Source organism: Psammomys obesus, unplaced genomic scaffold (assembly GCF_907164565.1).
Source record: "Psammomys obesus unplaced genomic scaffold, mPsaObe1.curated_primary_1811, whole genome shotgun sequence".
NCBI lineage: Eukaryota > Metazoa > Chordata > Mammalia > Rodentia > Muridae > Psammomys > Psammomys obesus.
This window is the reverse complement of record NW_026596143.1, coordinates 12,938,999-12,961,120: the sequence shown is the minus strand read 5'-3', so window position 1 is coordinate 12,961,120 and position 22,122 is coordinate 12,938,999. Positions and strand designations below refer to the sequence as shown.

Sequence of the window (22,122 nt, the reverse complement as noted above, 5' to 3'; positions counted from 1 at the left end):
GAAGAGGGCAGGTGTTACTTCACCCTCCCGGGAAGGGATTTCAGCAACACTGTGTGAGTGCGTGTGTGTGTGTGTGTGTGTGTGTGTGTGTTGTTGTTGTTGTATGTGCCTGTTTGTGTGGCCACATGCCACATATGTGTGCGAATGTGCAGACGCCAGAGGCCAACAACACTGGGTTGTCTCTCTCCAGTTGCTTTCCATCTTACTGAATCCAGGATTCTTTCAGTTGGCTGTTCCCGATGGCCAGTGATCTTCATCGGTCCCCCTCAGGCATTACAGACACAGTACTATGTGGTGCTAGGGATCTGTGCAGCAGCTGTCTCCAGTCTGTTAAGGTCTCACCTGTCACTCTGAGAAACTTAGGATGTTCCCACCCTCCTTAACATTTAATATGGGTTGGTTCCGTTGCCAAGCCTATTGTACTATTGTATATATACGAATCTATGAACTCATAGTACATATGTGTACTATAGTATATGTTGAAACTACGTATGGGACTCTGTTGTCCTTCCTTTGCGTTCTTTTGTGTAGAAACGTTTTCTAATCTTATTTGAGTTATTCTTTCTAACAATGAAAGAATGCCTATTCTCTATCTAGGATCCGACCTTTATAGTGTGTGAGTGCAATGCACGCGTGAGGTGCATGCTGACGGGTATGAGGGAGTGAGGAACATGTGCCTATCCAGACGGGCTAGAGGATGCCCTATCATTCTCTGCCTCATTTCCATGAGATGGGATCTCTCGCTGAACCTGGAGCTATGCTGGCATCCGGGAAGGCCCAGCGATCCTTTGGTTTCTGTTCCCGACATGACTGGGGTTATAAGTGTGTAGACACACCAAACACTTTTTTATGTGTGTGTTAGGAAATTGAACTCGGGCCACGGTTGCATAGCAAGCACTCTTACCCATTGAGCCCCTTAAGTTTCTTTCTCACAGATTTATTCACTTCATTTTCATGTGTGTGTGTGTGTTTGCACGTGGATGTGGGTGCCTCCTGAGGCCAGAAGAGTGTATTGGATCCTGACGGAGCTAGAGTTACATGTGGTTGTGAGCTGTTGGACATGGGTGTGGACAACCAAACTTGAGTTCTTTGGAAGAGCAGCCAAGAACTGAATCCAGAGCAAATTTGGAATTTAGAGCAAAGAACTGCTCCAAGTCAATGAGCTATCTGTCCAGTTTCTAGCTTGCTACATTTTTTTAAGTGTTAGACTTCCTAATTAGTTTCAGAGATGGAATCACATTGCAAGCTGTATGGTTTTATACACCTATAAATTATGCATCATGACATTAATACCTGAAATAGTAAGACATAACAGGATTAATAGAAAGTTGTAGAAACTTAAATTTTTCATAGCTTAAAGACTTTTGGCATTATACCTATATTTCTCACTAAAATAATTTATATAGACTTGGGGGTTATAGTGTGTGGTACAGTACAATATTAGCACATACTCTGGGTCCAGTCCCCACAACTAAGTAAAACAAAAATCTCTTTCTACAGTTTATCACTGATATTAAAAAGTTGTTGTTATTTATTTTTATTTGATAAAGAATCTCATTAACTCTGGCTGACCTGGAACTTGCTGTGTAGATCAGGTTAAACTCACAGAGATCCACCCACTCTTGATTCCTGGTGATTGTAAACATTTTATCATTCATCCCCTATTTTTCTGAAAAGTGAAGAATACGATGATTATATTCTGGACCACATATCAGTATATTGGTATTTTACTGTCAAATTAGCATAGAACATAAAAGGTAAATTCCATCTGTGGAGCAACGCAGAGTGATAGAAATTACTGTACTTAACTTCAGTTAGGAAATTATCATTTAGCTGGAAATAGTGAAGTTGGTCCTTACGTTGTTATTATACTTTCTGAGACAAGAGCCAGAAGCCTTGGCTATTTGGTATATTACAGTAGATCCTGTAAACAGCTGCCATTCTAGAACTGCGCAAGCATAAGCTTCTGACATGACCTATGGAGCCCCAGGAATGCTAAAATCATCCAGGGCTCTGGTCTGAGAAAGGGCCTTGTCTGCAACGTTTATGTTAAGTGAGGAATTCAGCTTTACCCTGAACACTGGGCTGTTCTTTAATTTCCCTTACTCATAAGCCAGAAAAAGTTACTTCCCTATACTTCTCTGTTATTTTCCTCTCTTAGTCTTTAACGTTCCTAGGAGTGATCATTGTGGACATGGTTATTTATATAGACAAGGTGGTTTGCTGCATACACACACACACACACAGACACACACACACCCCTCCTATTCTGGATGGTCTGAAACTCGATGTGTAGACCTTGGTGGCCTCGAACTCACAGAGTTCTGCCTGCTTCTACTGGGATTAGCTACCATACCCAACACACAAGTTGTGACATACAAATTGTTTTGTGGGAGAATTTTCTAGACATTTTCAAAAGTATAGAAAATCTTAATTTTTTTTTTTTTTTTTACAAATATAGGAGCTGGAGTGTAGCTTAGTAGCAGAGAGCTTGTCTGACATGTGAGGCTCAGATGTGATTGCCCCAACTAGTGTTGCTTTTCAAATACAATTCTTCAAATATCTATGGTATTTGTAGGAACTAGATTATATACAAGCGTTATGAGTTACATAAAGTTGGGATAAAGGTGAGTTGCACATGCGAATCCCCCACTGAAAAGGGGCTGTGTCTCCTTTAGGTACGTTCCTTGGCATCCATTGGATGCCAGGTTAATAATTACCAAGACTTTTTGAATATGAATTACTCTCACTGCCTAGCAATGACCTACTCTGAAAATATGAGGTAAGGGAACATATACATGATCAGAAACGAGAGGGCTAGCAGCCAATGCATCCATTTTTAGGTCCTCTCTTAAGTGACAGCCCAGAAAGTCTCACAGCCTGTAGCAGTCTGTTCTTAAACTCAAGACCCTCCATCCTCTAAGCACTGAGAGCACAACCCAGTCATACCTAGTCTCAGAAATTCTTAAAAATCAAGCCAATTTATGAATCTGTGCTGGGGCTGACCCCTTGGGCCTCATCCATTCTCAGAGCTCTGCTAGAGTCATACCCCAGCTGGACTCTGAGGGTCTCAGGGTTCACTATTAAGTCAAAGAGTAACAGCACAAAGCTAAGCAGCTTACTAGGACCAATACTGGGCATGGTAGTTTGGGCATGGTAGTCTGACCATCTCAGCTGAGGCACAAGGACCACTTGAGTCGAGCTTAGTCATTAAGTTCCTGTGAATCTTTTTTTGCAGACATGGATTGAACCTAGGATCTCAAATAAGCCAGGCACTCTACCATTAAGCTATGTTCCCAGCCCCCGCAGGACTTCTTGGTGGTAGGCAGACTTAGCAAAAATTTTCAAATGAGGTACTTGAATTAGTGGTAGAAGTAACATACCACCCATAACCCTTACTTGGATAACTGCATTCCCCCCAAGTTTATTTGGCATGGGGGATCAAGTTCAGGCTCTTAGGCTTGAAATGCCTTTATCCTCTGAGCCATTTGTCAGGCCCACGTTAACTCTACCTTATCTCGAGTAACCCTAGAGCCAGGCAGTCCAGAACCTCACCTTGGCTACGGGCAAAGTATTTTGTTTTTGTTGTTTGTTTTTCAAGACAGGGTTTCTCTGGGTAGTCCTTGCTGTCTTAGAACTTGCTCTGTAAACCAGACCAGGCTGGCCTCAAACTCAGAGCTCTGCCTGCCTCTGCCTCCCAAGAGCTGGGATTAAAGGTGTGCGCCACCAGAGCCCCACTATCTTTGCATTTCTAAATTTTGCTCGTTGGAGTCTATGACTCTTTATGTCAACAGAAAGATGCTGAAATTTTCCTGCCGGAAGATAAGCTCACAGTAAATATCAGAATACACTGTATGTTGTATTCTTAAACTGTGTGCATGTGCCTGCTTAGCGTGTAGGTAGGGGCCAAATTACAACTGCAGGAGTTGGCTCTCCTACCAGTGGGAGTGCGAGACCGAACTGAGGGGTCAGGCTTGGGGGCAAGTGTATTTATCCACTGAGCCATTTCACCAGTCCTATTTTGTATTCTCTATAAATCTACTATCTTTTTGAAAAGTCATCAGATGGTCCAAGATACTGTAGTAACTCTGGAAACTCTTTCCCAATGAAAGCTAGATAAGCAAGGGTGGGTAGGCTGGCTCAGGAGGTGAAGTCTCCTGTCGCCAGTCTCAAGGATTTGTGCTCCATCCCTGGTGCCACGGGGGGAGAAGTGACTCTGACCTCCACATGCATGCCATGCATACTGTGCGCACCCACATACACCACGTTCACACACTCTAAATAAAAATACTTAGATATGCTGTATCAGTTATGCCAATATTGCCTTCCAAATAAAATGCCACACCATTTACCTTTATCAAATCACATCAACTATGACACAGAGTTTATTTAAGAAAAGTTTTACTAATGTGTTAATATTTCAGCAAAGTTATTGCAACAAGTTTAAAAGGCAGACAGACTAATATAGGCTTTAAAGGAACAAATGAGATTTATACAATTAAATTATTACACAGATCTATGGGGTTTATTGAATAGCTACAAGGCCCAGAAAACAAATTAAATCTAAAAGATTAAATCCAGTATTAGCACCTACAATATCTCTAAAAGTTAGACTTTTAACTGCTTCATTCATTCCTTCTATTTCTTAACTTTCTCCCAAATACAGTGCTCTCAAAACTCCCAAAAGATAGGACATAAGCGATCCCAATACTAAGAGTGAGAGATAATGAAGAGCTGACTTCAACTTGCAAGTTATGTGGAAGCCAAAGCTTACTTAAGTCAATCAACAGATTTCTGAGCCCTGGATACTGTGTGTGAGGAGGCTATGAGTCAGGGTTTATGAGCAGATAACAAATTAGCAACAAACAGTAGTATTCCTATCAGTTTTTCCTAAGTTATATTTGTAACAAAACTAGCGTGAGGTGCTTAGCACACTTGCTTATTACACACAGACGGAGCAGGGCCAGGCATCCTGATGGCTGAGCATCTACTTACTGTGCTTACTTATTTGTGTAGTGAACAAGCAACACACACAGCAGCCCCCGACACTTGGAGGTAATGCGCATGAACATAAACGCTTCCAAGAAATAACCCCAACTGCATTAAATACTGCTCTAATAGTAACTGCAATACTAAACAAGTGACATATGATTCTCTCAAGGAGCTTCAGCTTCTGAAATCAAACAGCAGAAATCAGTCTTAAGACTGCAGCACATCAAGACTGGCAGCTTTTGGAGATCTGGGCGGTGCATGAGCCGAACCACAGGTGTAACACCCCCCCAACGCCCATTACAAATTTTGGGAAGTAACTGTGCTAAGACATGACTTGTGGAATTGTAAAGCCACCTAGGAAACTGGCCCAAAGGGCATGAAGAGACCCCGTGATACTGCTATCAGTAAGAAAAACACTTTGTTTTGGGTTGACCAATTTCCTATTTTTTTAAAATGGCTTTGAATTTTAAAAAGTGAAGTGCTTCCTTGTTTTTCTTGGAAACGAATCAAGATTAGAGTCCTACACAATTGGGAGACACAAAGTGGATGCCGAGTGATGAGTGGTCACTCCAGGTGTGGCACCGTGGCTCTGGCAGCAGATACAAGAGAATAACGCTCTGGAGAGGTAGGGACACTCTGCCATCGGCCAGTGGACAGACGAAGGTCCCAGCTGGAGGTGGGATCTGTAAGTGAAAAGTAAACATTTTAGGAAGGAGTGTTAAAATAACCTCTAAAACCGTTTCTTACAAATGATCTGAGCTGTGCTAATACCCAAATGTTTAGCAGATTTGTGATGACTAATTTCTTAGAATGTGCTGTCATGGAAGTACTAACAAATGTCAGCTACTTTTATCATCCACTAATCTATTGTGATGGCAATTATATTTCACCTTTTTTAACCTTCATTTCTGTGTACCAGTGTTTCCCCAGCATGTATCTGTGTACCACCTGTGTGAAATGCCCATGGAGGCCAGGAGAGGGCGTCACATTCTCTGAACTGGAGTTACAGCCAAAGGGGTGCTGGTATTGGACCCCAGTCCTCTGGAAAAGCAGCCAGTAATCTAAACCACTGAACCATCTCTCCAGCCCGTATTTCATCTTTAATATAGACTATCTTAACAGTGAAAACCTATGTATCTAATATAGATACATATTATAAAAGGCTGCTTAGTGATCTTTTAAAAATAAAGGCACCCCATGGTTTATGATTTCATGCTATATTAATTCCCCTTTAATTCCCCTCAACCTAAAGATACCTTGCAAAAGTGGCCACCTTAAGTGGCCAAACTAAGTAAGTTATAGTTTAATGTTCTTCTCCAAAACCCTAGCCAACACTGGCTCTAAGCAACACAGAACTACACTGTATCCAACAAAAAAAAATCTGCATTCATGAAACTAGAAGTTCCTAATACAATTCTTTCTCATTTCAAAATTTCACAGTTGTCTTAATATAGATACATTAGGCTCTCAGGTACAATTGCTCACAACTTTACACCACCTCAGAAAAACATCTTATCAAGGCAGTAACAACTACAAAATGAGTCATGACAAAGGGCCGTGCCACATAACAAAAACCATAGAATTCCCAGTGGCTCATCTGAGATATATCGGGCTGGAAACTGTACATGAGAAAATGTATGGACAAGTAACACTTTGTGAAAGAAATAAAACATATGGCAGTCATTACTTAGACCTGGCTTTCAAAACGTTAGTGACACATTAACTAGAGCTAAAAGGCTTCAGTCCTGGAATGCTGGGTGATTCATCGGATTCAATAAATGAACAGGAAACAAAATGAGTTTTTTTTTTTTTTTTTTTAAGCCACTGAAGAAAACGGGGACTAGCGTTAGGACGCTGATGCTCTGTCCTCTCTGTATGTCCTTGTTGCTACAAACACTGAGATGAAGTATGGTATACAAGGGGCCTTGAGCTCAAGCAACACTGATTAGCTGTATGACCTCTATCACTACTCTAATTGTATCTGTCTGCCCATTTGTAAGACCTGGTGAGATTCCTATGTTCTGTCAGCACAATATCTGGCAGAGGCGGAGCCCTGAAATGGTGGCTGCTGGTTTTGTTGCCCTAGAAGATGTGTGCTTTGTACATTCTGTCCTGTGCTGCCTGTTAATCACTACCAGACAGCCGTGGAGCACAGCATAACATGGAACTGAAATGGATGGGAACAGTGAAGTACCATTTGTGTCCTTTAGAGAGCTGGATAAATACAGGTACAGGTACAGACTCAACTATATCCAACTACAGGTTTGTATTACCAGTAACTAATTTGTTTCTATTTATTAAAGGGCATCACCTGAATACACAAGAATATTAACATTCTAACCAAGGTATGAAATGTTATGTCATACCTTCCAGGTAGAGTTCCTTCCAAAGGCTCTGAAGCCACTCTCCCTCCTGAAATGACTCTGGGCTTCCTTAAAGACAAGGCATTCAGACAAGAAAATCTCTGGGCTAGTTCATATATATATATATATATATACATATATATATATATATATACATATATATATATGAATGTTTAATATGTGTGTGTGTGTGTGTATGTGTGTGTGTATATATGTAGGTATGTATGTATAATACCTAACATTTAGGAGGCTAGGCCACCTCAAGCCAAAGAAACTCTTAAGCGTCACAGTATCAGTCTGAAGACAACACAGAGGGGGAAACTAAAGAAGTGTACAGTCAAGTAGGTTTGGGCTACATACTTTTAAAATACAGAGTGAGCCTGTGATTAGCTTACGCTTACACAATGAGTAAAGTACCTGACATGATTCAACCCATTATTTACCAGGCAGGGAAAAGTCATGTATAACGAAAAATTTTTAAACTGCAATAAAAACCGTGTGATTTCATATTCACCTTTAATTCTATGGTTTATCTTCCACTGCTCACACCTCTGTCTTCATAGATGGTGATTTCAATCTAAACAGCATAGCCGTTAAGAAAACACACTAGAATGTAACACATGAACAAGACAGGCTACAGCAGACTGTGTGCATCGTTCTGTTTGTGCAAACTGTTGACTTATCTCTGAATTAGTAAAATATTTCCCTACTTCAGTTAAACAAGCTTTTTCTGCTTTGCAGAAAGTTTTAGTAAGTTATCCGCACTGATGAATATAGTTCTTTTTTTGTTTGTTGGTTTTTGAGACAGGGTTTTTTTTGTTTTGTTTTTTTTTTCTATTTTGTAGCCTTGGCTGTCCTGGAACTCTGTAGACCAGGCTGGCCTTGAACTTATAGAGATCCACCTGCCTCTGCCTTCCAAGTGCTGGAATTAAAGGTGTACGCCGACACTTCCCAGCTGAGTATAGTGATTTCTAAAACATGCTTTAAAAAGAATTTGTGAAGTGTTTTCCTTTTATTACATTTGTGTGTGTGTGTTGTACCTGCATGTATGTACACACATGAAGTGTGCAATGCCCATCACAGAGGTCAGAAGAGGGTGTAAGAGCCCCTGGAGCTAGAGTTATGAATGTAAACTGCCACATGTGTTAGAGATCAAAGCCAAGTCCTCTTCAAAAGCAGTTACTGCTCTTAGCTCTAGCCCCTGAAATGTATTTTTTTATTTGTTACTAGGAGATTCATAATGAGAATTTATAGAGATTGAGGGGCTCAAAAATTCTCTGAAATTATATGAAAATGTTTTTGTGGAAGAGGGTTCACAACCACTAAAAGAATCAATGCTGCAGAGTAAAACAAACGGCTAAAACTCAGCCAGACGATCTAGGATTATGTCACTAGGTAAAAAATTAGCCATTATTTCATTTGGCAAGTAAATGAAGTTTTTTGGTTTTTGGGTTTTTTTTTTTTTTTTTGTAATTTTATGTATCAAATCCACTTAGTAATTTCTCAAGGCCTACTGTCTCTAAAAATATGGGCAATTACGTCAAAGGTGATAGAATTATAATCTGGCAGCTGTAATAGACGTCAGCCAGCCAGATGAACCTGTGTCCTGCAATTCATTTGGATGAAGTCTCACTACACACAACTCACAGTTTCTGCAGCTGAAGATACATTACTCTTACAGCTTCATTATTACCACATGATGCCCTCAGAATCAAGAAAGATGGTAAGCAAAGTAAGCAAACTACTAACCAATCCAGAGACCTATACAATGCCAAGTTTTGAGAGACATGGCTTAAGAACATGTTGGCAAAAGGATGCTTATGGTATATCCTTCACATGAAAATTCTGAAGGCACATATAAGAAAGGGTAGGAGCTACATTCTCTCTGGCCAAGGCCAAACAGTACCATCAGGATTTTCTTTTTAGAAATATTTAGAGCTTCTGATCTGGACTAAAAGATACAACTCGGAGTCCTCTTTCAATGGGGTCTGTTAGGAGGAGGCCTTGAGGAGCATATATCTTCTCATTCTGTTCTTGAATGTATTTGGAGACTTTCTTCAGGACCTGCAAAAGGAAACACCACAGCTTTTTATAGATGTCACTTGAAGCAATAGCTAGATCTCAAAATATTCAGACAGTGAGTTGGTTTCAATGCAGGTCACATTGATTGTTATAAGGCAGCAGAGTCTGGGTTACCTGGCTCTTATCAGCTGTACAGAGAAACAGTGCGCACAGCACGCTGGACTCCCGTAAGGTGCAAATGCACACAAATGTACAGAAATGCAGTGAGACCCAACCCTGCCCCCTCACCTCTCCTGGTTACAGGGAATAAGTCATTTGTATACACATTGTCCTTCTCCTGCTCATAAAGTGCCATCAGTTCACATGGCCTCCTCTAATATGAAGGCCTGCTTTTGGCATTCCTGCTTAAGAACTATTTTTTCTCCCGTTCCTGTTTTCAGCCATTTAAAGTGATGACTTGGCTTATAACAAAAGGGAGCTCTGTCCTTTACTGGGAGGCCTATTTTTTGGTAAAGCTCACAGATGCCACTGCTCTTGGCCTTCTGATCACAGGTGTCCTGCATCATCTCTATGCTTGCATACACTAATAATCTGTAGTTTGCTCGTTTCCTAGACAGGAACTTCAAATTATAAATTTAGTATCAAGCTTGTAAAAGTCAAAACAAATGTAGACAAAACCCAGATAGGACAAAGAGGAGCTTTGAGAAACAGCCAAATCCTCAGCTTTAATAAGGCAATTCCAGGAGAGTGAGAAAGTGGCTTTATCTAAAGCCAAGGAACTTTACTTCAGGCTCAAAGTCATAAGAGCCCTTTCCTGGCTCTAGCACTCTAAGGGAGTGTGACTCAGCCTTTAAGTTACCCTTCACTTCCTTAGGTTTATGCTATGAGACAATGATGAGGTTACAACTTGAGCATAACGTAAAGAGGAAAAGCAATGTGTGAAAACAAAGCAGCACTGGATGCCAAGCACCAGGTATACAGATGTACCAGGAAAAGAAATAAAGGAGGTATATGTTACAACTGAGATATTTTAATATAAACTAACTTAAAATATAAAGCTCTTTGTGGTCTGAATAGTTTTCTTATTGAAGGGAAAGATACAAATATTTAAGTATATATTCTTGAGAGTCTATCTGTGAGGATAATCTCAGGTTTATTCCTTTTAAAAAAATTTTTAAAGATCTATTTACTTATTTTTATATATATGAATACTCTATCTGCATGTACACCTACATGCCAGAAGAGGGCACAGATCACATTACAGTGGATGTATTTATTATGTACATAGTTGTTCTGCCTGCATATGTGGGCAGCAGGCCAGAAGAGGGCACCAGATCTCATTGTAGATGATTAGAAGCCACCATGCGGTTCTGGGAATTGAACTCAGGACTTTTGAAAGAGCAACCAGTGCTCTTGACATCTGGGCCATCTCTCCAGCCCTAGACTTATTCTTTTTAAAAATAACTGTTCTGGACAGATATTGGACCAATCTACAGTCTCTCCCCTGCCCACTTTTTTAGTTTTTTCAAGACAGGGTTTCTCTGTGTAACTTTGGCTGTCCTGGACTTGCTTTGTAGACCAGCCTGGCTTCGAACTCACAGAGATCCGCCTGCCTCTGCCTCCCTGAGTGCTGAGATTACAGGTGTGCACCACCGTGCGCGGCTTACCCTATTTCTAAAAACGATAATTTACAACCAAATTACCTGAAGCAATGTGTGTATCAGTGTCTCATTTCAAGCTCCGAACAACGTGAGCTGAGCCTGGTCATTATGAGCAAACCCCTCAGGCATCGCCTTCACAGTCTGTCTATGACCCTAAATTAATGAGTGGAAGGAAGCAGCCTGTAACAGGGCTCAGCTCAGGACTTTCAATCATTTTTCCATTTCTTTACCTCAATCACCAGAATGGGAAACTGGAAGCCAAGTCTCCCTCAGCCCCAGTGCATTAATACTAGAGGGGACAGAGCTATGTGTACAAGGCTGGTTTCAAGAACGGATCGCATTAGGACAGCTTTCCTCCTCAAACACAGATTACCAGCAAAGAAATAGCATTCCTTTTATTTGATTCAACTGTAACTTTGTTGGGTGAAGTTTCTATTTAAATTTGAGTATCATTTATGTGTATCTGGCTATCAGTTCAGAAATAAATGATACATTCTCATTCTCTCTATTCCTCTACCCCTTTCCCCTCCAAAAGTAAAATTCTAAATCTTGTACTATTTTGGAGATGGCAATACAAGTTGCTTTGGGACTTTTCATTCCTAGTAACAGTAAGCTTTTTCATATGAGTATTGGATGTTGGTCTGATGCATATTACTGGTCCTCAAGATCTGGTTACACCTATCCTTGTTTTGTAAACCTGCCTAAGACATCCCTTATTGGTTGATTAAAGGGCCTATACCTGAGCAGGGCAGGATGAGGTAGGCGTGGCTAAGGTTCCCAGGCTTTTGAGTTCAAGAGAGAATCAAGGGAATCAGAAGAGAGGAGGAAGGGGGATACCATGATGGGTTAGTGAGAAGGAACAACCTGGGACTGGAGAAAGGACTCCAATGATGGTGCAGAAAGGCCCAGATAAAAAAATGAAAGCAAATCATATGAAAGAAGGGGGAGTTAGTATGACCTGCTCGGATGTAGCCCATGGTAGCTCAGTATCCAAATGGGTTCCCTAGTATGGGGGACAAAGATTATTTCTGACATGAACTCAGTGACTGGCTTACTGACCCCCTCTCCCCCTGAGGGAGGAGCAGCCTTGCTAGGTCACAGATAAGCACATTGCAGCCAGTCCTGAAGAGAGCGGATAGGCTAGGGTCAGATGGAAGGGGAGGAGGACCTCCCCTATCAGTGGACTTGGAAGAGGGCAGGAAGGAGATGAGGGAGGGAGGGTTGGATAGGGAGGGAAAAAGGGAGGTGTCTACAGCTGGGATACAAGTGAATGACCTGTGATTTAAAAAAAAAAAAAAAAATGAAAGCAAGTACCATGAGATTGTGAATAAAACAGTTTAGATGAGGATGATTAAGGTGGATGGCATTGGATGGGCTGAGACGTGACTGGTGAGGTAGAAATATCTGCACAGCCCAGAATAAGGCAATTATAAAATCTAACAGGTGTCTGTGTCTTATTATTTGTGATAGTGGGTTAAATATTACTTTAATAATCTTAGGGCTAATAATAAACATTATATAGCACAACACTTATTTTTTTATTTGCTACAACATATGAGTAGCCATCCCAAAATGCACCTGACACTTCTGTCCCAACAGACCTTAAGATAACATTCTATTCATGTTTAAATTAATTTTTTACATGTATGTGCATGTGTGTATGCCTGAGCCAGGGCACACGTGTGAAAGAGCACAATTATCAGGAGTCATTTCTCTATTGTTACCCTGTAGAATCCAGGGCTCAAACTCAGGTCATCAGGCCTATACATAAGCTCCTCCTCTGCCCACTGAGTCATCTCACTGGCTCTTACACTTTAACTCAATGTCAAACCAAAATATTTAACAAAATTACCTTATTTCCAAACACTCAATACAACCTCAACATTTACAGAATGAACATTGTCAAACCTCCAGAATACACAGGACAGCTGTTCTTCCTAAGAATGTGACACTGCGAACAGGCTGCTAGAAAGACAGCATGGGTCAGGCTGAGTCAAGAACAGGATCTTGGTATTTTCAGAAAATATTCAAGTGTCCTTCTAATTACAACCCACAGGCAGAAGGGTGCTTTCTAGTTGGTAAACAAAGCAGACAGTGAGGAGAACCTTCTGCAAGCTCAATTGTTCTCTAAGAGATAGCAACAGTGGACAAATAACACTAATGTCTTTATCTTCATTGAAAAAAATCAATAACATATTATAAGCAACAAAGTACATAACTGTTCAACCAAGTTTTAAAAGGATTATTGACAATTTCAAAACTTCAACCCACACAACAAAGTGTAAGCATTATATTTGGTTTGCTACTCACAAACTAAGCAATTTTAATGTTTAAAGCACTGAGTCTAAGTAAGTCAGTCCTGCCTTTTAATAAAGAACTAAAGGACACAGGATGGGGAGATGGTTTGCTGTGCAAGCCTGATGACTTGAGTTCAGATCCCAGAACTCATGGGGAAGCTGGAAACAAAAGCATCTATAATCCATGTACACCTTGCCAGGAGACAGGAAGCTTGAGGGCCAGCTAGCCTGGACTATGCAGCAGTGAACAATAAGAAACTGTCTCACTCAAACACAGTGGAAGGACAAGGCCTGTACCTCAAAGTGTTCTTGTGTCTCTACAGTGCTCTGGCATGTGCATGTGTGCACATACAATATATAAATGTATAAAATATTAAAAAAATCTACTTCAAGAAAATGTCTATTAAACATTTACTATATGTGAAGCAATGTATTAACTGGAAGATCTCCTTTATAGTTGAGAGTGTTCAAAATCCTATAGCTAGAATGACTTGTCTGGTACCCAATTACTAATTTCCTCTTACAACTGTCACTCCAAAAGATGAACTGCTACCATCACTGGCAGAAACATGCTTCTTTAAGAGCATCTCTGGATGACCATGTTTTTATCCATGAGAATTTAACGTCCCCTCCTCTTCTAAAGTTAGTTCCCCTCAGAATCCTGGTTCCATTATCAGCACACCCTCTGAAATCATTCACTTCCTTCCACCCAAATGCCTGGCTACTAATCCAAGCAGTCTCAGCTTGGATTTCTGTGCAACCATAACTTGTCTGTTCATGCCCACTCTTGGGCTCTTTTCCCATGGGCCCAAAGCCCAATTAGTCAGTGCTGCCCTATCTATGCGCTGCATAAAATCTGAGTGGCTCCTTCTACAGAGATAAAAATCTACACTTCTAACCAAGTCTGTCTGTTGAAACAAGTGAAAGAAAGGTGGAGGAGATAGAGCTAAAGGTATCCTGATATCAGGTTCAGGAGAATCTTGCCTGATCTTGTAATAACTGGGGAAAGAAGGAAAGTCACCGACTTTGGAGTGGCAGGGGAAGTAAGGCTTCGTTGAACAAAGACAGTGGAAGGCAAGCTGGAAAAGCAAAGAGCAAGAAGAAATGAGTCAGGAGACTTCTAAACAGTCTAAGAATGAGATGGAGGGGCAACAACAGAGATGATGGCAGAGAATATCACGGCAGTTTAACATAAGGGAAAACAGGAAACAGTGTAGTTCTTCACAACTCTCTCTTCATTTCTCATGCCTAAGGACAGGGCTGAAAAGACAGGTAGTACTGAGCAGAATGGGGAGATGGGAAGTTTATATTCTGAACATCTCAAATGGACAATCAGCAACTGGTAGGCAACTGGTAAAAGAAAAGAACTCAAGTTGCAGGGTAAGACGGAAGATGGAAATTTTTGAGAAAAAAAAAAGACTCTGAAAAAGCTGCAGACAATGGGGACAGATTTTCTCTGTTCACTTTACAAGTGGAGTAGGAGCACTGACCTGCCATTCCAAGCACATAGGCACATTTCGATCTGTTTCTAAAACACTTAGGACCCACTCCTATGTGCTCTGGACATAAGAGCAATGACAAATCTGAATAATCATTTTGTAAATGTTTCTAAAGCTTAAAGCAACTGTTCCTATAAAAAAAAATTCATCTTCTTTCATGATTTTTAGAGATTTTTCTGAACACGAATGTAGCTGTACCTTCTCGTAATGAGTCTCCATGCATAAGAAGATGGTATACGCTGTTAAACAAGCCAAACAGCCTTCAAGATACGACTGGCCCCCCAGCTTCTCAGCTTCTGCGTAAAGGTTATTTAGCGTTCGAACTGTCTCTTCAAACTGCTGTCTATCAATCTGTAGGGAAGAAAGAATTTATTCTGAATTACAAGACAATAAATAGATCAGATATGGTAGGATACGCTGTCACTCCAGCATCTGGGATGCTAAGGCAGGTGGATCACTAGTGCAAGGTCATTCTTGCTGTGACGGTTTGAACGAGAATGGCCCCAGCACTGATGAAGGTGTGTCAGTGGTGGTGAGCTTTAAGGTTTCAAAAGACTCTTGGCACTCTAGTTACCTCTTTTTCTCTGTCTCCAGCTTGCAGGTCAGATGTAAGCTCTCATCTATTGTTCCAGCACCATGCCTGCTGCCATGCTCCCTACTGTGACATTCATGGAGTCCACTTAACCTTTGAAGCTATAAGCAATCCCCTAATTAAATGCTTTCTTTTATAAGTTGCCTTGGTCATGGTGTCTCTTCACAGTAATAGAAAAGGAAGTAAGACATTAGCTATATTAAATGTGAGATCATGAGACCTTGTCTAAAAAACAAACCCCAAAAGATAAAGAAAATAACTTTTCATGTGACTAAATCTGGAACTATGTTACTAATATAATTGCCTTTAGTTTAACTATCCATATCATGGGATACTGGATATGTTAAAGGTTCATAATGCTACTTCTCTATACTCAAATTCTAATGATATTCTTTCTAGTCATATATTTTTGTATCTTAAGCACTGAAAATGCTATGACCAGTTTTTATATACATATGCCCTTAATTGGCAGAGTATTTCTTATTTTTCCAAACAAGGTCTCACTACATAGCCCAGAATGGCCTTGCACTTGTGATTTCCCTGCCTTGGCTTTGCAAACCCTGGGATTAAGGTATGCACCAATTTAAAGCATGCAATCTTAAAACAAGCATCTGAATACTGTAATTTAGTAGGCAAAAGGGAAAGAGTATTTTAAGCAGTGGTCAAATGGTAAGTTCTGTTTTCTCAGGCTTCTCATTTGAAGCAGTTATTTTGTTACTAGAAACTCTTACTATCGAGAAGAGCAAAAGTCTCAAATTGACACAGTGCTTCACATTTAAAGCCATTCCTAACATAAAGCCTAGTGACATTACCCTATGTTCATACTAATACACTTGTCATTGGTCTCACAGTTATATTTTGGTTAAGGACAGGCTGTATGTGACCCAGAAGACTGTATCATTAGTTCCATGGCAAATATGCAACACATGATACTCAGGAGGCAACTGCCTTTCAACCCATTTCTCAGATCATGTTCCACTGCTGCCGCTGCCCTGTTTTTCACTTTAGTCATGCCTTTGCCTTTTTCTTTCTTTTTGTTTTAAAACAGGGTCTTATGTACTCCAGGCTGGCTTCAAACTCATAATGTAGCTACACACAGGATGCCTTTCATGTCCTCATCCTTATGTCTTCTCCTTCTTGCCAGGATTAAAGGTGCAAACATCACACCTAATTTTATTTGGGGCAGGCGACAGAACCCAGGGCTTCCTGCATGCTAGCCAAGTACTCTAAAAACTGAATTATATCTCCAGCCCTAGAGATATACTTTCTTCTTCTAACAATGTTTTGCAGACTTCAAATTTCTCTATTTTATCCTACAATTTTAAATGTTCATTCATAGTAGAACATTTCATCCCACAATATCATTCTGACACAGGGCCTCAAACATGCTATGCAAGTACTACCAATAAGCCACATCTCCAATCCAAGAAAAACTAATTCTGAAAGCAAATAGTATTTTATGATCCTGTCCTTGAGCTCTTAAAATCTCACAGATCAGAACCAGTTGTAATCACTGTTTGCACTTAGTTTTTATGACAAGGACTAGAAGGACAAGAACATTGAGAGGAGGGGCAGTGTTCCTCCAGTTTTCTCCTACTTCAAGATAGGCTCAAGATTGGTCACTGAGAGCTGGGCACAGTGGTGTAGACCTTTAGTCCCAGCACTTGGCAGACAGAGGCAGGTGAATCTCTGAGAATCTGAGGCCTGCCTGGTCTCCAGACTGAATTCCAGTACAGCCGCTGAATACCTAAGCCACAGTGTTCCTACCCTGAAAACAAAGAGCAGCTCAGTGATGCCTAAATTAACCCTTCAGGTAGCCAGTGGGCATTTAACAGTCTAACTTTCATTGTTACTTCAATTACCTACAATGTTATGACCTGATAAGTTCTTTTAAATTTTTTGCATTTCTTTAAAAACAATGAGATCCAACCCAGGATTACCTTATTTCTTCCAGATTAGAACTGCCCTTTGGACTAGAAAATATTAATTATTATCCTGAGAGTCCCATGGTTTGCAAGGGAGACAAATCATAAGCCAGTTTAATAAACAAATCTGAAGTTAGCGATTCCTTTTATAGCTTATAAAGATGAGAAAGAATAAAGTCTTTTAAAAACATATTACAAAAAAATTGAGTTTTTATGAAGCCCTGGGCTCCAAACTTAGTGCATCCACATATGCAGTATATGTGACTTTTAAAAAGTTAGTATAAAAGAGTGTGGTAGGATGGGAGCAATTAGAGCAGAGGCATTAACAATTATGGGCTCCATAATGTTCTGAGCTCGTGATGTGCATACACAGTGGCCCCATAAGACTGTAATGAGGCAATTCCTACTGACTAGTGACATGGTAGCCAGCAGCTCACTGCATCCCTCTCTGTTTGTGGTAATATCAGTACAAATAAACCTAAGCTTCCAGCCTTACAGAAGTACAGCATATGTCGCCAATACTTCGCAATGGCAGAAAGTGATTATGTTTCTGATCCACTACATACAGTCTATGCTCACATTTTCACCATGCTTTTGGACTGCAATCCTGGAGTTATACACCTAATGTTTGGGTAATATATTGTTAGCATAACAGGGTTGCCTTAGTGATTGGTGTTATTAAGGGACACATGACTGGAATTAAGTTCAGTTTTTAAAATCTATTTTGGCTAAGCATATTAAGATAATCATCAGTTCTCCTAAGGTCTTTGGACATCAGTTCAGAAACTGTATTGGAAATTGGAGATAGGCAAAAATGGAGCCAAATTAAAAATATGGTTCAATAAACACCATTCAGAATGGAAATAGGAATGATTTTCTCAGTTTTGTTGAAATACATACTCTGAAGCCTAAAGTGATTACAAACACAAGATGACAAGTCAAAGACAAGTCAAATTCTGCTGACTAGATTAAGTAGAATTCGTCTCTACAACAGTTCATTTTGGTTTTCTTCTGTCCAGAAGACAAAGAGTGATTAAACACTTGCATTTTGGCTAGAATGACAACAAAGCCTCATTTGAAGAACTACTGCATGAGGTAACTAAGCTCTTAGGCATCAAAGCGTCACATTGTAACAGGCAGGGAGAAGTGCACTTGTTAACACACACAATTCATCTGCACTCCCAAACAGCATAGCTGCATTTTTAACCTATGACAAATGTGATATTCCCACAGAATAAAAGTCAGGTCTACTGGCAGGGCAGGACAACCATTAATATCTCTAGGTTAATAGAGAAATAAAGAAACCTTTCAACTTCCCATCACACAAAGTAAGGAAAGCCTAAACTTATGTTCAACATATACACATAAAGCTTTCCAAGTGGTTTAAGCTGAGTGTTGAACTCAAACACTAAGAAAGCCAAAGGCACATTCCATATAGCGGTTAGTACCAAAAGGAACTCTGGGTTATCAAATCAAAGAAGTACCATTTTTGGATGCCAGAATTTAGCAACATCAACTTCCTGTAACAGTATATGGAGTGATGTCACTACATATTGTTTTTAACTTAATATTATTAAAGAAAGGTTATCCCATGCACAATGAAAGGCTAATCCTGATTTTGCATGTATGTGTCTGGCTCAATCCAGAGAGAAGTTTGACTTTTAAACCAACAAACAAAGGCACAGAAATGGCATTTCACAAACAAGCAAATCAGAACCACACTATCCTCTTCCTCCTTACTGTCCCTGAGATAGTCTTGATACTCAGTCCATACTGGACTACTCAGGGTCCCAAGTGTCCATGATCACACCCTATTTATACAGTATCTTTTCAAAGCTTGTTTTATCTTTCACAGCTTAAGAAAGGCAAATGGGCCATGAACTTGCCTACGGCCAGAAATCAAACTTCAGGAAAAGTAGCTAATGAATGATTTTTCCAACCCTGAATTATGGCCTCAGGATCCCCACCTTTTTCAAGCCATTTTGGAGCATGGTATCAAGCTGCCCACACTGGCCTTGAACTTGCAATCTTCCTGCTTTTGGCTCTCAGTACCAGGATTACAGGTCTAAGTATCTAGTGCTGGGGCCAGAACCCTGAGCCCTCAGTTTGCTAAGAACAGGATCTACACACTGAGCTACACACCCAGCCTAGAAACCAACAAAGTGATTTCAAAAGGCTGGTATCCATTTCCCTAGCACACACTCATCTCCACCCACCTAGTCCACAACCAGCATTTCTTAGCCCCACCCACACCATGCTTAATTACCTCGAAGTTCCTCATCATCCCAGTTCAGTTTCTAGAAACTGACTTATGAACAGGAAACAGAATCTGAGCAATATGGCTGAAGAACAAATGAATCACACTGGGTAGACACAAGAATACATGCTCACTGCATTAACATTTACAGTAAGAAAAGTGGTAAGCAAATCCCATCTTTGTTTACTAGGCTGTTCAAAGGACCTATGTCCCGATGGCAGTTTTGATGTGCAAGGTAAACAGGAAGTTCCCAGGGATTACGACTGGGAGTTAAGGGCTCAGCTATGAGTTCCTTAGTCGTTCCTGCTCAGGCCCATGTACGTTTTTCAGGTTCCAAGAAGGCCTGTCTGCTTACCTTGCACATCACTAATAAACCCCTCCGGCTGAACAGGATGACCAGCACAGTGACCACAAATATCAGTCATGAGAATGATGACGCTGTCCTTTGCATGGAAAGGCGGTAGGGTATACGTTACCACAGGCTGTATGAAGTGGCCTGGAATCTCAGGAATTAGCACCTCATCAAGGTGCCAATAATTGAGTGCGTGTGTGCGCGCCTCATCAAGGTGTCAATAACCGCGCGAGCGCGCGCGCGGGTCCTGTTAGGGACACTCCTCGGTAGACTGCGCAGCTGCAGGTATCTTAAAGTTCTACAAGATTACTGTACTCTGTGCATTGGCCTTAGGAGTCTTTCTCCAAATACTAGATCTCTTCGAACGTCTTTTGCTAGAATATGGAGGCCTGCTGTTCCCTAGAACCGTGGGACAGCGGGTGGGATGGTAACCCACACTCCCTCCCCAGGGCAGGTTCCAGGGAGCCAGGCTGCGTACCCTGTTCTCCAGCTCCGCGGGGAACTTGGTCTGGAACTGGCAGCGCGTGCCACTGCTGTAGTCTCGCTGAATGAACACCTTCCCGGACACCGGCGCCTGCTGAGGCCTCATGGCGAGGACAGGACCCGCCGCTCTGCGAGTTCGGGGATGACACGGGTCAGACCGGCCTGGAGCCGGCTCTCCGGCTCGCCAGCCCCTCGGAGTCACCCACCGCCCAAAGATGCCCAAGGCCTTCCCCCGGCCGTTCCCCTTCACTCATGGCTGTAGCTGAGGTCCTCCAGCTACCCAAGCCCAGGACCCGCGCCCCCCTACATCCTGGTTCGGCCCTGGAAATACAAACCCGCCTCCTCGGCCCTCCAGCAGCTGTCGCACCACCTTCGCCGTCACTTACGTCCTGTCGCAAAAAGCCTTGCCTCTCTTAAACTCATTCTGCGCCACCAGTTTACGCCCCGCCCCCTAGAGCCGTAAAGCGCCTCTGCGGCTGCGCGCCGCGTTGAGATGCGCCGTGGCTAGGAGGCTTCCTTCTGTAGGCCGGTGAAGCTCTTCCGGGAGGAAGAAGTAGAAGGGGTGGACAGTCTTTGTGTCCTGAAGTTCCGGGGAAGACGGAGGGTTCCTTGTCAGTTGAAGTGAAGTGGTTTGTGGTCACAGCAGTTATTTCCCTTCTCGACTGTGCGTTCCAGCTTTCGTGTGGGCTACCCGAAAACCCCAAAACCACAGCAAAAACAACCGTCGTTCTCCAAATCCCTTAGACACAAACTGCTCACCTACATGTATAACAACAAAGCAGGCCACTGGGGATGCATTTGGCCCTCGGCACACTCTTGAGTGCGAGGGGGAGGATAATATTCCTGTTCTGCATTCTCACGCGTCCCTCCTCCGACTCTTCTGGAGGCGTTGGCTCTTTTCATCCCAGAGACCTTAGTACACGAGCTACGCCTGCTGAGGTAACCGGACTGGACCTACAGTTCTCTCATTGGTCCCCGATTCACTGACCATATCTTTGCAAGACAGCCAGAAAACCCTTATCCGCGTCTGCTGGTGGTGGTGTTTTTCTAATACAGCTTTTTAGTATCACTGATGGTGGTCTAGGCCCGTGACACGTGTCACTGATGAACAGCTTGGTCATAATGTAGATCCCCTAGGCAGGTGGAGCGGTTGTCGAATCTGATATGGGACTCTGTTGCCTCTAACTTTTTTGTTACCAGAAATTAATCTGCAGTTCCTTAACTTTTTCTTAAATTAAAGCATAGTTTTTCGTCTGGCTCTTATTGCATAGATTATTTTGAGATTCCTTTGTTGTGTCATATATAATACCGACTTTCTCCGTTTATTCATTCACTTAATGATAGACCATGGAAATTTACAATTTTGGAGTATTTCAAATAAAGCTCCTATAGACATTAACCTACAACCTCTGCATGGTTGTTTCTTTTTCTTTTTGTTTTGTTTCTTAAGACAGTTTCTCTGTGTAGCCTTGGCTGTCCTGGACTCTCTTTGTAGATCAGGCTGGCCTTGAATACACAGAGATCTTCCTGTCTCTACCTCCCTGTGTGCTGGGATTATAGGCTGTGTGCCACCATGCTGAGCTTTTTTTTTTTTTTTTTTAGATGTTGACATTTTATTTTATTTCTATCAGTGAATCCAGTAAAGGCATTTTTTTCTTTTTTAATTTTATAAATTTTAT

General features: G+C 41.4%; 1 protein-coding gene across 2 annotated transcripts; it reads right to left on the bottom strand.

The window, feature by feature from the left end:
* Positions 1-4,347: 4,347 nt before the first annotated feature.
* On the bottom strand, positions 4,348-20,819 carry Golga7 (golgin A7). Of its 2 annotated transcripts, XM_055593478.1 has the most exons (6): positions 20,779-20,819; positions 20,439-20,571; positions 15,033-15,185; positions 9,318-9,419; positions 7,870-7,932; positions 4,348-5,675 (listed from the first exon to the last, which is right to left on the bottom strand). In XM_055593478.1, exons 2-5 carry the CDS (start codon positions 20,547-20,549, stop codon positions 7,885-7,887), a joined length of 414 nt encoding a protein of 137 aa, XP_055449453.1. In that variant the 5' UTR covers positions 20,550-20,571; positions 20,779-20,819; the 3' UTR covers positions 4,348-5,675; positions 7,870-7,884. The 2 variants fall into 2 exon arrangements, with proteins under 2 accessions (XP_055449453.1, XP_055449455.1); XM_055593480.1 differs by lacking the exon at positions 20,779-20,819 and having other exon boundaries at positions 7,870-7,937; positions 20,439-20,772.
* Positions 20,820-22,122: the final 1,303 nt, after the last annotated feature.

What these genes read in the sequence shown, in the direction of transcription:
- Golga7 (XM_055593478.1), bottom strand. Translation starts at nt 20,549, where the DNA reads ATGAGGCCTCAGCAGGCGCCGGTGTCCGGGAAGGTGTTCATTCAGCGA. An exon ending in CCGCGGAGCTGGAGAACAGG is followed by an intron (nt 15,186 to 20,438) that starts GTACGCAGCCTG and finishes TCTTCCCTACAG; the next exon opens with ATTGATAGACAGCAGTTTGA. An exon ending in TGGAGACTCATTACGAGAAG is followed by an intron (nt 9,420 to 15,032) that starts GTACAGCTACAT and finishes TTCCTTTTGCAG; the next exon opens with GTCCTGAAGAAAGTCTCCAA.